The sequence below is a fragment of the Haliotis rubra genome, unplaced genomic scaffold (genome assembly GCF_003918875.1).
Source record: "Haliotis rubra isolate DU_JTF1 unplaced genomic scaffold, ASM391887v1 Scf31, whole genome shotgun sequence".
In the NCBI taxonomy this organism is placed as follows: domain Eukaryota; kingdom Metazoa; phylum Mollusca; class Gastropoda; order Lepetellida; family Haliotidae; genus Haliotis; species Haliotis rubra.
Window position 1 is genome coordinate 3,146,312 of NW_025766980.1, and position 13,163 is coordinate 3,159,474.

General features: G+C 39.9%; 2 protein-coding genes across 2 annotated transcripts; both read right to left on the reverse strand.

Moving 5' to 3' along the window:
- Positions 1 to 403: 403 nt before the first annotated feature.
- Positions 404 to 8,054, reverse strand: LOC124283140 (fibropellin-1-like). The gene is made up of 13 exons (XM_046719169.1): positions 8,045 to 8,054; positions 7,760 to 7,873; positions 7,384 to 7,494; positions 7,086 to 7,199; positions 6,694 to 6,804; positions 5,927 to 6,037; positions 5,176 to 5,286; positions 4,515 to 4,625; positions 3,391 to 3,570; positions 2,882 to 2,992; positions 2,256 to 2,366; positions 1,484 to 1,597; positions 404 to 840 (listed from the first exon to the last, which is right to left on the reverse strand). The coding sequence occupies exons 1-13, from the start codon at positions 8,052 to 8,054 to the stop codon at positions 404 to 406; spliced, it is 1,746 nt and encodes a 581-aa protein (XP_046575125.1).
- Positions 8,055 to 8,216: 162 nt separating this feature from the next.
- LOC124283142 lies at positions 8,217 to 11,662 on the reverse strand. Its single transcript, XM_046719170.1, has 2 exons — positions 10,730 to 11,662; positions 8,217 to 8,318 (listed from the first exon to the last, which is right to left on the reverse strand). The coding sequence occupies exons 1-2, from the start codon at positions 11,522 to 11,524 to the stop codon at positions 8,217 to 8,219; spliced, it is 897 nt and encodes a 298-aa protein (XP_046575126.1). The 5' UTR covers positions 11,525 to 11,662.
- Between the last annotated feature and the right edge of the window lie 1,501 nt (positions 11,663 to 13,163).

The window sequence follows — 13,163 nt, forward strand, 5'->3', positions numbered from 1 at the left end:
GAACCCAATTGAAAATGTGTGGCAGATTATGAAGGACAAATTAGAAAAGTTGGAACCGAAGAGTTTCGTTGAGTGGTCTAATCTCATCAGTCATATATGGGTGGGCCTACCCCAGGTAGACAATTTGATTGACAGCATGGGACGCCGTATTCAGCAGTGCATCGAGAGAAACGGTGGACTAACAGACTATTGACTTGCATAAATGTAAACTTCAGTATCCAGAGTGGATGTATGAAAAATATAACTGAATTTATCAGTAAATACATTTTTAAACTACGTCTGTGAAAAGTCGCATTTTTCTGCTCGTTACTGTACGTTTATAGAGAGGATTTAGGATTCCATGATCACTCACAATAACACAAGTATACATATCTATCTTGTTTTATCTTATTTGTTTGCCATTCTATGTTCGTTTTGATTCTTCTACGTTGACTTTTCGTTTTGCAGGATCGTCTTTGAGAGAGGTGTTTTTTGTTAAAGCTTGTATGACGTTAAGGATGTCTGATATCACGAAGAATCCAAAGGCCGCAACAAGGCAGCATATTCCGCTGAACCCGATTCCGGTTGATGTGGGCCTTTCGTCTGGGACGCTGATCCTCTTCCGTATTGTGCTGGACAGTGTAGATTTGTCGATGGTTAATAATTCTTTGAGCCACTTGATCCTTGCCGCCAGTTCACTGCCGTCAAAGGTACTGTTCAGTAGACAAGGGCAGGTACATCCCATGAGTATATCACACAGCAGGCCACTAAAGTTCGCAGGGCAGAGGCACTCAAATGCGTTGATTCGGTCTTGACATGTGCCTTCATTTTGACAAGGGTTGGAGGCGCAATCGTCAATGTCTGAAAGTATCGCATTTTACAATAGGCAGTGTGGGTTAGTACTAATACTTAAATCGCAATATTATATAGGGCCCGTAAGTAGGTCACGGCACTTCGTGAGACCTCAGTACTCCCGGTGACAAACAACGTACACTTGGTCCGGTCTGGTAAAGTCATATTTGGCGGTCGCGCAATTAGGAACCAGAACTGGTTCTTGAATATAAGCTTGTCACCGGAAATCTGATACCGGAAGTAAGCCGGGCCCCGTCTCGCATATCACAAAGAGAACCGGGAGTAGCGCTTCGCGAGACTTACAGGCCCTATAGAACATAGCAAAACGAAGTAATCACGTCGAAATTACATTACACCATATCATGATTCATTTCCATTGCAAATACTCCTTGACAATCGATATATTGTTGATTACAGTCGTCATGGATGCATGTTTACTTCTTTGCTATCTTTACGGACAGCTTATGCATTTGATGGTCTAGTTTGTGACCACAAATCAAAACACTCTGCCTTGGAAAACACATAGATGACACACATACACCAGCAACTGTTTGGACCCGCAACAACGTCATATGTGGATGTTTCTCCTAAGTGTAATGCTGTGGTGCCTATTCACTACGCTATGATGCGTGTGTATGTTAAGCAGCCATACCTGTCTGACACGTAGCCCCTATAAAACCAGCAGGACAGGAGCAGGTAAAACCGTTTGAGGTCTGTGTACATAAACCGCTGTTTTGACAGGGATTCATTGCACAGGGATCAATGGCTAGAAACGGAAACATCAATGACGTGAAACAAGTGGACTCGTCGAAATACTATCAGCGATAAAATATCATAACAATACATTTGTAAACAAAAACAAGAGTGAATTGTTGAGTGAGTTGAGATTAACGCTAATTTCTGTCAAGTTATGTCACGGCGTAATTGCATAGGCACGTCTATAAAATCATTATGATAATAAAGATATTTAACATTGATAACCACATATATGTTTATATAATGAACATAATGACACTACCCAACTCATTGGTTGCCTAGCTTTAACACAAACACATCTTAAGCAACAGCGTGGCTCGATCGTCTTCGTAATGTTTGTCGTTCTTACTCAGAGGTCCATCCATTGTGTGACGGAATACAGGAAGAGGATATCATGGAAAGGTTGAAGTGTAAGGCTTCTTGGAATAGGACCGTATACAACCTGATAATTCTATTATATATATTTTATCAGTTCTCTATATTAAATACCAGCAATAGTAAATTAACTAATTCAAACAGGTATAATTATGATCATATATGAAAGTTATGCGATTTTCAGTTGAATTAAAAATATGATATGGACAGTACAGGAACCTTGGCATTCTGGACAATATTGAGATACGTGTCTAATTATTTCGAGTAGGAATCATAAACAGAATTGATCTCACCGGAATCACAATTAATCCCTTCATATCCAGGTGTGCAGGTACAGTTGTACATATTGGGCAGATCACTGCAGGTGCCATTCACACACGGGTTACTGGAACATTCGTCTATGTCTGAAATATTACAAATGGAAACGGGCTAATGAACTCAGGATTTGATGATATGTTGAACAAACACTTTATACACGCAATAATACATCATAGAAAGTCAGGAAAACATTCAGCTGAAAAACACGGTGACGTTGGATAAACCAGCTCTGGCGAGAACGTTGTATGATTGAAGGCTTTTACTTGACTCCCAGACATGGGGATAGTGCTGATCTCACACAGTGCTGATTCCAGGTGTTCGCTAAAAGGCTAGCGCATCACGACCAAAACACACGTATAGGCATGTAAAATGTGTTCTAATGAAAACCAAACAAAATCCCAAAGTTAAACAAAACCCACAGGAACATATGGTAAATTGAAAATAGGGAACACATGTATGGCCGCACATCATTTTGTCAGCGATGTCCTGGACGTGTCTCCAATAAAACATTTTGATAACAGAACTAACTTACATGTCGTTACTCCGAGGAAACAACCTCCAGAGTAAGAAACGTTTGACGCTTTGAAAATATATTAATCACCTGTGCTGCAGTTCAAGCCTGTGTACCCAGGTTCACAGGTACAAGTGTAGTTGTTGACGTGGTCGACACAGGTACCGTTGACACATGGGTTCGTTGAACACTCGTCGATATCTACAAGTCACATTAATAACCGAAATACATGACATTTGTCGACTGGAATGAGTGAGTTACAATTTCACGTCACATCAGCAATATTTCACTGATATCGGCACGATTGTTGATTGGATTTAATCATATTTAAGTATATTACACACAAACGAAATAAACACAAGTGTACATATAGTATGGCATGGTGTTGTGCATGTACCTATGTTTACATTTCAGTCCGTGAGAAGTTAGTAACTGATACAGGTGAGATGCATCTCAAGACATCTGCGTCAACTTCAGTCTACATCTTGCAAAATTCTCATGTTTTCTAAATATCAATGGATATCTAATGGACACAGCTATTTCCATGTGGGTTCATGTAAACTTAGTTTTGTCAAGAGTAGACATTAATGAGTTTTCACCTGTGCTGCAATTCCGGTCTGTATACCCAGGTTCACAGTCACAGGTGTAGTTGTTGACGTGGTCGACACAGGTACCGTGAATACATGGGCTCGTTGCACACTCGTCGATATCTACAAAACAAAATAAACAATTATATTTTACGATTCCACATACACCAAGAACGTATATTTCAGTAACAACTGCCATGAATGATGACATCAAGTGCTCGCGAAATGGTGAGTGAATCCTGCCCGTCACACACATATGCAGAAGCCGATTGGATCGGACACTGACAAGCAAAATGTTCTTCACGTGTCATCCTTAAAGCTTTGCCAAGTCCTTTAATACTATAACTCTGTTCAAACAACCTTGAAGAAAGCAGTATATCCCTCTTTCAAATCTTCGCAGTAAGTGCATGGCATCGTACCTCAAAAGATGTGACCCCAAACCCGGAATATGATGGAATATCCATGACGTTTTTAAAAATATAAAGTGGCTACCTCTAGGCACCTTAATAGGAAAGTATTATGTACTTGCTATTCAATGACACTGATCCTCAAGTTTATCCAATGCAGTTGCTGGTTCAGTGCACAAAGAAGCCGATATGGCCTATGGAGGACCATTCTTGCGACTCTGTCCCTCAGCAAAAGAACCTCTATATCTGGTGAATTCGATGCTAAAGTCTAACCATAGTATGTACCAAATGGGTTATTGCATCCTTACATATAATTTTTGTGTGCAATCATAACAGTGGTTTGTCTTTAATGTTAGTTCCATTTCAGAACATTCCCAAACGGCGACCAATGATGGAGGTAAATATGATACAATTTCTCTAAGATGACCAAGCACCGAACAGTTTAAACAAAACGTAGTGGATATTCAACTTGACATTATATGTTGGCTTCTAACAAGCCCAGAACCGCTCCAAGGATGACATGTAGCCAACGATACCGACATATATTAAATGTTTCGCCTGTCAACGTTGAAACGAAATATAAATTACTAAAAAATATATGAATATTATTCTGAAATTTATTCATCATTGATTAACAGGAGTAACGTCGTCATGAAATAAGTTATTCATTAAAGCATTAGGCGATGCTGAGGAAAAGGATACTGATTGAATTATGTTAAATAGCCAAACCTTTGTCACAATTAATCCCTTCATATCCAGGTGTGCAGGTACAGCTGTACATGTTTAGCAGATCCCTGCAGGTGCCATTTACACACGGGTTACTGGAACATTCGTCTATATCTGCAATATTGAAAATGGCAGGGCTTGAGTGGATTGGGCCTAACTCATTGTTTAACAATACTTTAGACAAACACTTTGTACAAGTGTTCATGCACATCATAATGGTTGGGAACACATTCAGCTGAACAGCTGGTGACATTGGATTAACCAGTTCTGATGAGGCATGCCTTTCTGTTTTTGATCTCAACATGAAATAGTGGCGATTCCAGGTGCTCACAACAACGACCCAAATACACGCAGAGGCAAATAAATTGTTTATCTGAAAAGTGTCTGAGTATATGTGTTAATATTTAGCGTCGCATCGGCAATATTTCAGCCACATCGTGACGAGATTATCTAATAAAACAACAAAAACACGGGAACATATGGTTCAACTGAAAATACGGGATATTATCGCACATCATTTTGGTCACCAATTTGAAAATTTGGAAACGTCCTCCACGCTTTTCCAGTAAAACATTTTGATAATATTACTAATCTTAAATGTCGTAACTCCATGGAAACAATATCTGAGAAAAAAACGTTTGACGCTTTGAAAATATCTCCTCACCTGTACCGCAATTCATGTCTGTATACCCAGGTTCACAGTTACAGGTGTAGTTGTTGAGGTGGTCGACACAGGCACCGTTGACACATGGGTTCGTTGCACACTCGTCGATATCTACAAGTCACATTAATAACCGAAATACATGACATTTGCCGATTGGAGTGAGTTACAATTTTACGTCACATCAGGAATATTTCAGCCATATCGTGACGATTGTCGATTGGATTTAATCATATTAATAAGTATTATATAAACCAAACGGAAAAGATACACGTTTAAATAATGTACATGTATGATGTTATAGTGTTGTGTGTCTACCTGTGTTTGTGTATATACTTCACTCCATGAGCAGTAAGTAATTGATACAGGTGAGATGCATTTCAAAACTTCTCAGCTTTGAGTGAGTGAGTGAGTTTTGGTTGTACATCGCTTTTAGCAATATTCCAGCAAGATCACGGCGGGAGACACCAGAAATGGGCTTTACACATTGTAATCATGTGGGGAATCGAACCCGGGTCTTCGGCGTGACGAGCGAACGCTTTAACCACTAGACTACCCCCACCGCCCCTCTCAGCTTTGGCCCATGCTATCAGTTATGTGATGAGACAGCATCTTGCAAATGTTCCCGTTACACGACACAAACGTGTTTCCTTCATATATCTATGGGCATTTTATCAACACAGACATTTGTTATTCACATGGAGCAAAATGTAAACCTTAGCCTCGTCAAAATTAGAAATTAAGAATTTCTCACCTGTGCTACAGTTTCCGTCTGTATACCCAGGTTCACAGTCACAGGTGTAGATGTTGACGTGGTCGACACAGGTACCGTGCAGACATGGGTTCGTTGAACACTCGTCGATATCTACCAAAAATAGCCACAATTCTATTTTGCGATTCTGAATATATCACGAATGTGTATTTTTGTTTGGGAACCACTGTGAAATAGTGATGACATGAAGTGTTCGCGAAATGGTGAGTGTATCCTTCCCCGGTAAAACACACATGCAGAAGACAATCATTTGCATCGGAAACTGATTTGGAAATGTTCTTCACATGTCTAGCAAAACATTTTGTAAGCTTTACTTTGCTCTTGAATGACGGAACTCTGATCAAACAAATTTAAGAAAGGAGAACTACCCCCTTTGAAATCTTAGCAGGAAGTGCAAGGTTGATCGTATCTAAAACCGTGTGACCCTAATAGGCATTACATATAGGTTTTGCAAAATCTTTCCAGATCGTAGGCCCACACCAAGACTGGCAAGTGCAAAATTTCACTGACAGATACAAAAGTATTCTTCAGTTAACGTTTAGAAGAATAACTTAATAAAAAATATATATTAGTCTGCTCTTTATAGACAATGAATTAACAGGATTAGAAAAAAGACACACCAAAGTTATGCAATTTTCAATTGAATTAAAAATATGATATGGACATTACAGAAACCTGGGCATTCTGGACAATATTTAGGTACGTATCTAATTATTTGGAGCACAAATCATAAACAGAATTGATCTAACCTGAGTCACAGTTAATCCCTTCATATCCAGGTGTGCAAGTACAGTTGTACATATTGGGCAGATCACTGCAGGTGCCATTCACACACGGGTTACTGGAACATTCGTCTATATCTAAAATATTGAAAATGGGAGAATAATTTTATAGTTGTGTAATTGTTTTACTGTATGTATGCATATATATAAATGTGTACTTTTTGTAGTATAACACAATACCCAAGATATTAGGTAAACGTCATTCAAATATCATCAATGTCACAAAACATCTGCACCTTTAAACGGCACATTGTAAGGGTTGAATGTGGTGCATTTGGCAATCACCCATCACATCTACTACATATTATTGTAATGGTTTACATCCATGTTAATTATAATACATACAGAGTAAGGAATACCTGTTTTACACAGGGGTCCGGTGAATCCAGGGGTACACGAGCAGTTGAAATAATTAAGGAAGTCCTGGCATATGCCACCGTTTTGGCAAGGCCCGTTCTGACAATCATCGATATCTGAAAAGTACGAGCTCGTATGTATACTAACAATGTTTCATTCAGAAACAAAAACTTTTACATAGTTGGCTTACTACTTACTGTACTAATGATTTCTAGCTTGAATTTGAAATATTTTGCCCTTCCGTGAATATCTACAAAATTGCTGACTCGATCCCTAATATATGATTAATATTTGTGTCACCCGTAGAACAATTCATGTCTGTGTATCCCTGTTCACAGATACAAGTGTAGCTGTTGATTCCATCCACACAGGTTCCATGAACACAAGGCCCTTGAACACAGTCATCTATGTCTGAAAATGACATACAGAATATTGACAATATTAGATCAAGTGAAGGCACACATTCAAAACAAGCAGCAGGACAAAGAAAAGTGTACACTGTTACTGAAGTACAAAATATGTTTTCTGTGACAGTCAAATTTCTGTTCTCTTCTCTTCATATATTTACATGAAAGACGTGACATATAAGGTTACGAATATATATCTTACATGTATGACATTCAAAGCAAAATCGGCAGTAATAAATTTAATGGGTCAACATATTAATGATACTTACTAGTTTCACAGAACTCCCCAGTAAAGCCATCTGCGCAGCTACAGGTGAATGTATCAATTTCATCCACACACGTGCCATTTACGCAGGTATTGTCCTCACAATGGTTGTAAATGTCTGGGCAGAACATAGAGTACTGACTTTAGTGAAGTGCCTTATCACTGCCTTTAGATTTCTGAGAAATTCATTCAACATGAAATAATTCAATATTTCGGCTACAGAAAAGGTCGTATCTAACTAAATTTTGAAATACGGACTAGAAATGCGGTAGATCATATTCCTGATTACCATTGCCCATTTTATTATATTTAAGTTCTTTTGATTCAAAGAGTGTGATTTTTCCTTATTTGATTTCCACAAAGGTTGAATTGAAAGTAAGCTGGACCTTCATACCCTATCATCTATACCATTATAAACCAAACAGTTAAGCATGTAAAATGGCTGATCTCAAATCTGACCTTCACGTGACCTTTTCGCTCCAGATGGAGAACCTGGGCACTGTCCTGATCTGAGCCAAGGGATCAGGAGGTACCAAACCAAGGGCACCGATAACAGTGGGGGTCTGACAACAGTGTACTTGGGATGACAGATCAAAACCAAGGTCTGCATATTTATCAGGATTCTCCTGAATCTTGCCACTCATATTGATGAACAACGGGGAGATTTCTATTGATATACAACTTTTTTTGCTATTGATATGAGCGACGTTTCGGTGTAGCTACTAACACCGAAACGTCACTCATATTAATAACAAAGAGGTTGTATCTCCCCGTTGTTCATCACACCAACTTCTAAATGCCATTCAAAGAAGTTACTCATATTGCTTTCAAAGGGAAAAAATTTCAAAGGCTTCATCTGGAAGGACAGGATCAAGGTTTTTTGGCAAGAACTTTATATGCGCCTATTCCAAAGAAGTTTAAAAGCATCATCTTCCATGACGCCATGGATATGTTCAGGGTAGTACCATTGATGGACCTCGGGGTCGAAGCCACAGATATGGCGAGCAAAGATCCATGCCATCATGTCTTTTAAGATATGCTGTTTGTGCCAAGGGAGGGCGTCCCCTGACAAGGTGTTGAACAGTCTCAATGATGTTATTGCTCATTCGACATTCATCGCTGGATTGATATTCTGTTCCACACACTGGATTCGAACCACCCATCTGCGCCAAAGATTCCAACCAGACACTCTGACAGTTCGAACAGTTCCTGGTGTCAACAGAGAGGAAATTGTTCATCCAGTCGTCATACCGTTTCTCCATCAAAAATGGCCCAGGAATGATCTTCCAGCAGGACAACGTCAGACCGCATGTCGCCAGAGTTGTTCAGCAATGCTAACGTCCTTCCTAAATCCCTGGATCTGTCCCTTATCGAACCTTTCTGGGACGAAATGGAGCGGGGATTGAGTCATATTCCCCGGTCTCGCTTCAGGAACTACGCCAGGTGCTTCCACAGATATGGAATGCCATTCCTCAAGACTTCTTGCGAGGTTTGATTGGCTCTATGAGGCGCAGGTGCCAAACATGCATCAATGCTCATGGTGGACATACACATTATTGACTGGGAATTTCATTTTGAGTGTTCTCTCACGGGGACCTCATTTGCATGTGTCCGCCAGGAAAGTTTAAAATGTGCCATTTGCAATCCTATTGTGGAATGATTTTCTCTTACAATATTAAAAAAGTCTCTTCATAAAAATATCAGTTCATAATTCACATAATTATCTAACTTCAAGTCAATCACAATAACTTTTGCCTTTGAGTATATAATCGGTTCCATTGTCAAAAGAGGCCACATAATTGTGGAATGTACATGAACAGATGCCTGAAATTCAGTACATTTTACGGACAAAATTGAAAATATCTTGTACATATCCACGACTCAATTTAAGATGGTTTGTATATTGATATTTACCAAACTCGCAGTGAGCCCCTCCCGACCCATTCACACAGTGACACATGTACGTGTTGCCCAGGTCCTCACAGGTGCTGTCGTAGTGACAAGGGACGTTGTTGCAGCCATAGATGCTGTTGTAAAGTTACAATGTTTGAATAACGCAAATCACCATGTCACAGAAACCATTTACCACAAAGTTTGCTTTTAATGACATCTCTCAATTTTGAGTAGTGAGTGAATTAGTTAATATTTATCGTCATAGCAGCAATATTTCATCCATATCGTGAAGCCCTCCATTTTGATTGATCTGCTTTGTATTATAATGAATATGGAAACTATCCGTTGTTTTGGAACTGTAATACTTAGCACAAAATAGAGGTATTTGTAATTACATGCATCACTTACAGTCATTGCAGTGGTATACAAAGTACCCTTCGTTGCAAACGCAGGGGTATGGTTGACCATCAGAGCAAATCCCAGAAGAAGAACAGCTGAGTTTCCCTGATATGAAAATATAAATGGAAAAATGAATCCACAAAGTAAACCTTTTGTGTAACAGTACATAATAAATTCCACATGTAAACTATACATGGCTGTGCCGTGCTTCATCATGCGTATTTATTAGCAGCATACTCTATATTTCATATTACACTTTCTAAGTAAGGTACTTAAGTGCCTTCTGTGAGATTGTGGTTGGGACGGGTGGGACTCAACAAAACACTGTACTCCAATCTGTACTTTACTGAGTACTGTGAAACTGGCATCCGAAATGTAACGTGTTACTTTTGACTACTTTCTAAAAGGCATTGTGTACTGGAATTAGTAGTCTGATATTCTATACGTTGTGTATATTGTTTCTACGTGATTTCTCGTTCCAGACGCCAAAGGGTCGTCTTAGTCGTTGAAAGCCACGCAGAAGGGCATGTTTCATGGGACTGTTTTAACATTAGTACCACTAAAGCGTGGAACATTGTGCAGCCAACATACTACTGTTGTGATGAAGCATAAATACTGTGCAAGCCGTCTTGCAATAATGCAGGATTGTGTTTAGTTTGACTGTAACATTACATTCATGCACCTTCATTTCTGCATACTTGCCAATATCATCTGTGAGGTTGTACCCGGCAGGGTGTGTGAAAATACCATAATTATCAACACTCGGACTTAGGTACATCATTGCTCCAAAGGGGACACTGTCAACGTGGAGAAGACGGAAAAATCCTGCACTAAGGTCAGCTGTAGCCACCGAGAAGCAGCTTCCTTTGATTACCTCGAATTGTGGAAATATCTGTGGACGTAGACCAATAACCTTATCGGTTGGGACAATAACCGTAACGATCACATTTTTCAGGTCATAGGTCGGGTTAAAAACCGGTTTTGATATGTCATAGTCACTGGCAAATAAGCTCGTTGGTGGAACTATCGCCATTGACGCTAGTTTCAGTGTAAACTGAACAACAGTGACTGGTCTGTCTGCTTCAATGTACATTGCCCCTGTAGTAGAGTTTACATATATATCCTGAGATTCTCCTTTTCCAAGTGAAAATAACATGCCACCCGGAGAGCGAACCGTTGTGGTTGCCTCGGAGCCGACAACTCTGTATATTGCCCCGCCAGTCTTGGTCGGTGGGTCGGGCAGAACAAAACTTCTTCCAAACGATTTCAGTGGCAGCAACATTTCTAAAAGGGGGTTAGAATTGAGCACGAATCGCTTGTGATTGTGTCCGCTAAGCACAGCCACAGGCTTGTCACTTGTAATCAACGTCCCAGTAATGTCCTCGTCACAGTAGGCGCCCACAATCTGATACTTGTCCAGTGTAAATGTTCTTCTTTCTCCGTTGAAAAATGTACCATTGCCACATCCACCAGCCATTAGTGGTCCTTCTACCTTTAAGCTCACGTTAACCTGTGTAGTGTCCTCTGTAGCGAGGACGAGGAAGACTGTTTGTGTTTTCCCAGTATATAGTAAACTAATATGAGGTGCGGCGCTTGTACGATTGTCGATGTGTGTAACTACCATATATTTAGTAGCTAAATCGACAGTGGGTAAAGCAACGTATCCCTCTCCTCTGTGAACCATGGCATTGTAGCAGAAAAGCGTAATATCAGTTCCGGAGGTTATATAGAAAGTCATATCTGTTACTTCAAGATTTGCTGCGTAGAAGAAAAGGGAATCCCGAGCTGTATGTGTGTTCAACCATTGCCTGGACATGCACATCCTCTGAGATGTTGAAGCCTATGCTTTCAAAGTGGACAGTTGTATTGAGGTCAGACAGAATTATAAAGTGGATTTCAGGAAACCAGCCTTGATGATACATCTCTGAAAACGCAGCAACAAATTCACGACCTTTAGGTAGTGCACAGGAACCTGAAAAAGAGAAAAAATAATCTCCTGGCATTATTTGCTTGTGTCTCACATTCTAGTGAGTGAGTAGGTGAGTTAGTGAGTGAGTTGTGTTTTACGCCGCTTTTAGCAATATTCCAGCAATATCACGGCGGGGACACCAGAAATGGGCTTCACACATTGTACTCATGTGGGGAATCGAACCCGGGTCTTCGGCGTGACGAGCGAACGCTTTAACCACAAGGCTACCCCATCAACCCTCTCACATTTAAACAAATGTTTTGTTTGATGAAATATGTAACCAAAAAACGAAATTAAAAGAAATGACCTCAAATACATTACCATAATTTCTTTCATTACTTATCCTGAGTGATTGAGTTAAATAACATGCATAGAACAATGGGACAACATACATGCAACATCAATGCGAGATATATATATAAAACACCGTTGTACATCTCATCAACGAGTGTCCTTCCTGTGGTATCTGACAGAGCGAAAGCGAGGTCCGAAACCATAGGACGGTAACGAGTGTGGTATTTTATTACCCACGTCTTACCTGCATAAAATTGACAAAATAGTGTATTTTTGGTTATTTGTATGCTTTCAAACTGAAACCGGTTTCAGAAAGAGGTGGCGGAAGAATTCTCTCATCAAATCGTTAGAGAGGTCATCGGTTATCCAGTCAAATCATTATAATCTCAGGTCAAGTCCTTACGGCACAGGTCAACGCGATGCGACACTCGTGTGACGTACGAGATTAGTATGCAACTACCCATACGTTGACCACGTGGGTAATAAAACATGTGTATCTCGCTAGCTTGCATTAAGACGTCGGCACAGTGTTAGCATTACTGTGGTTTGACCGTTGGCCGTAGCTGGAGAACGTTGCAATCGAAGGGGAATGGTGTACACATACTTTCATGTAGTGTGCGTGTCTTTATGCTTACAGCGGAAGCCACACAACAACCAAATGTATGGCTGAAACAAAAACGTTCCACGAGAGATGACATTCACTTCTGTATGCTCACATTACCCTTCAATAATATTTCTGTAATTTGTTTACAACAAATTTATCTACCTCATATGATCATTAGGTGAGAAATATCACTTCGAGTCTATGAATATGAATCGTCCTTTTAGTACCGAGTGCGGCAAACTTGCATCG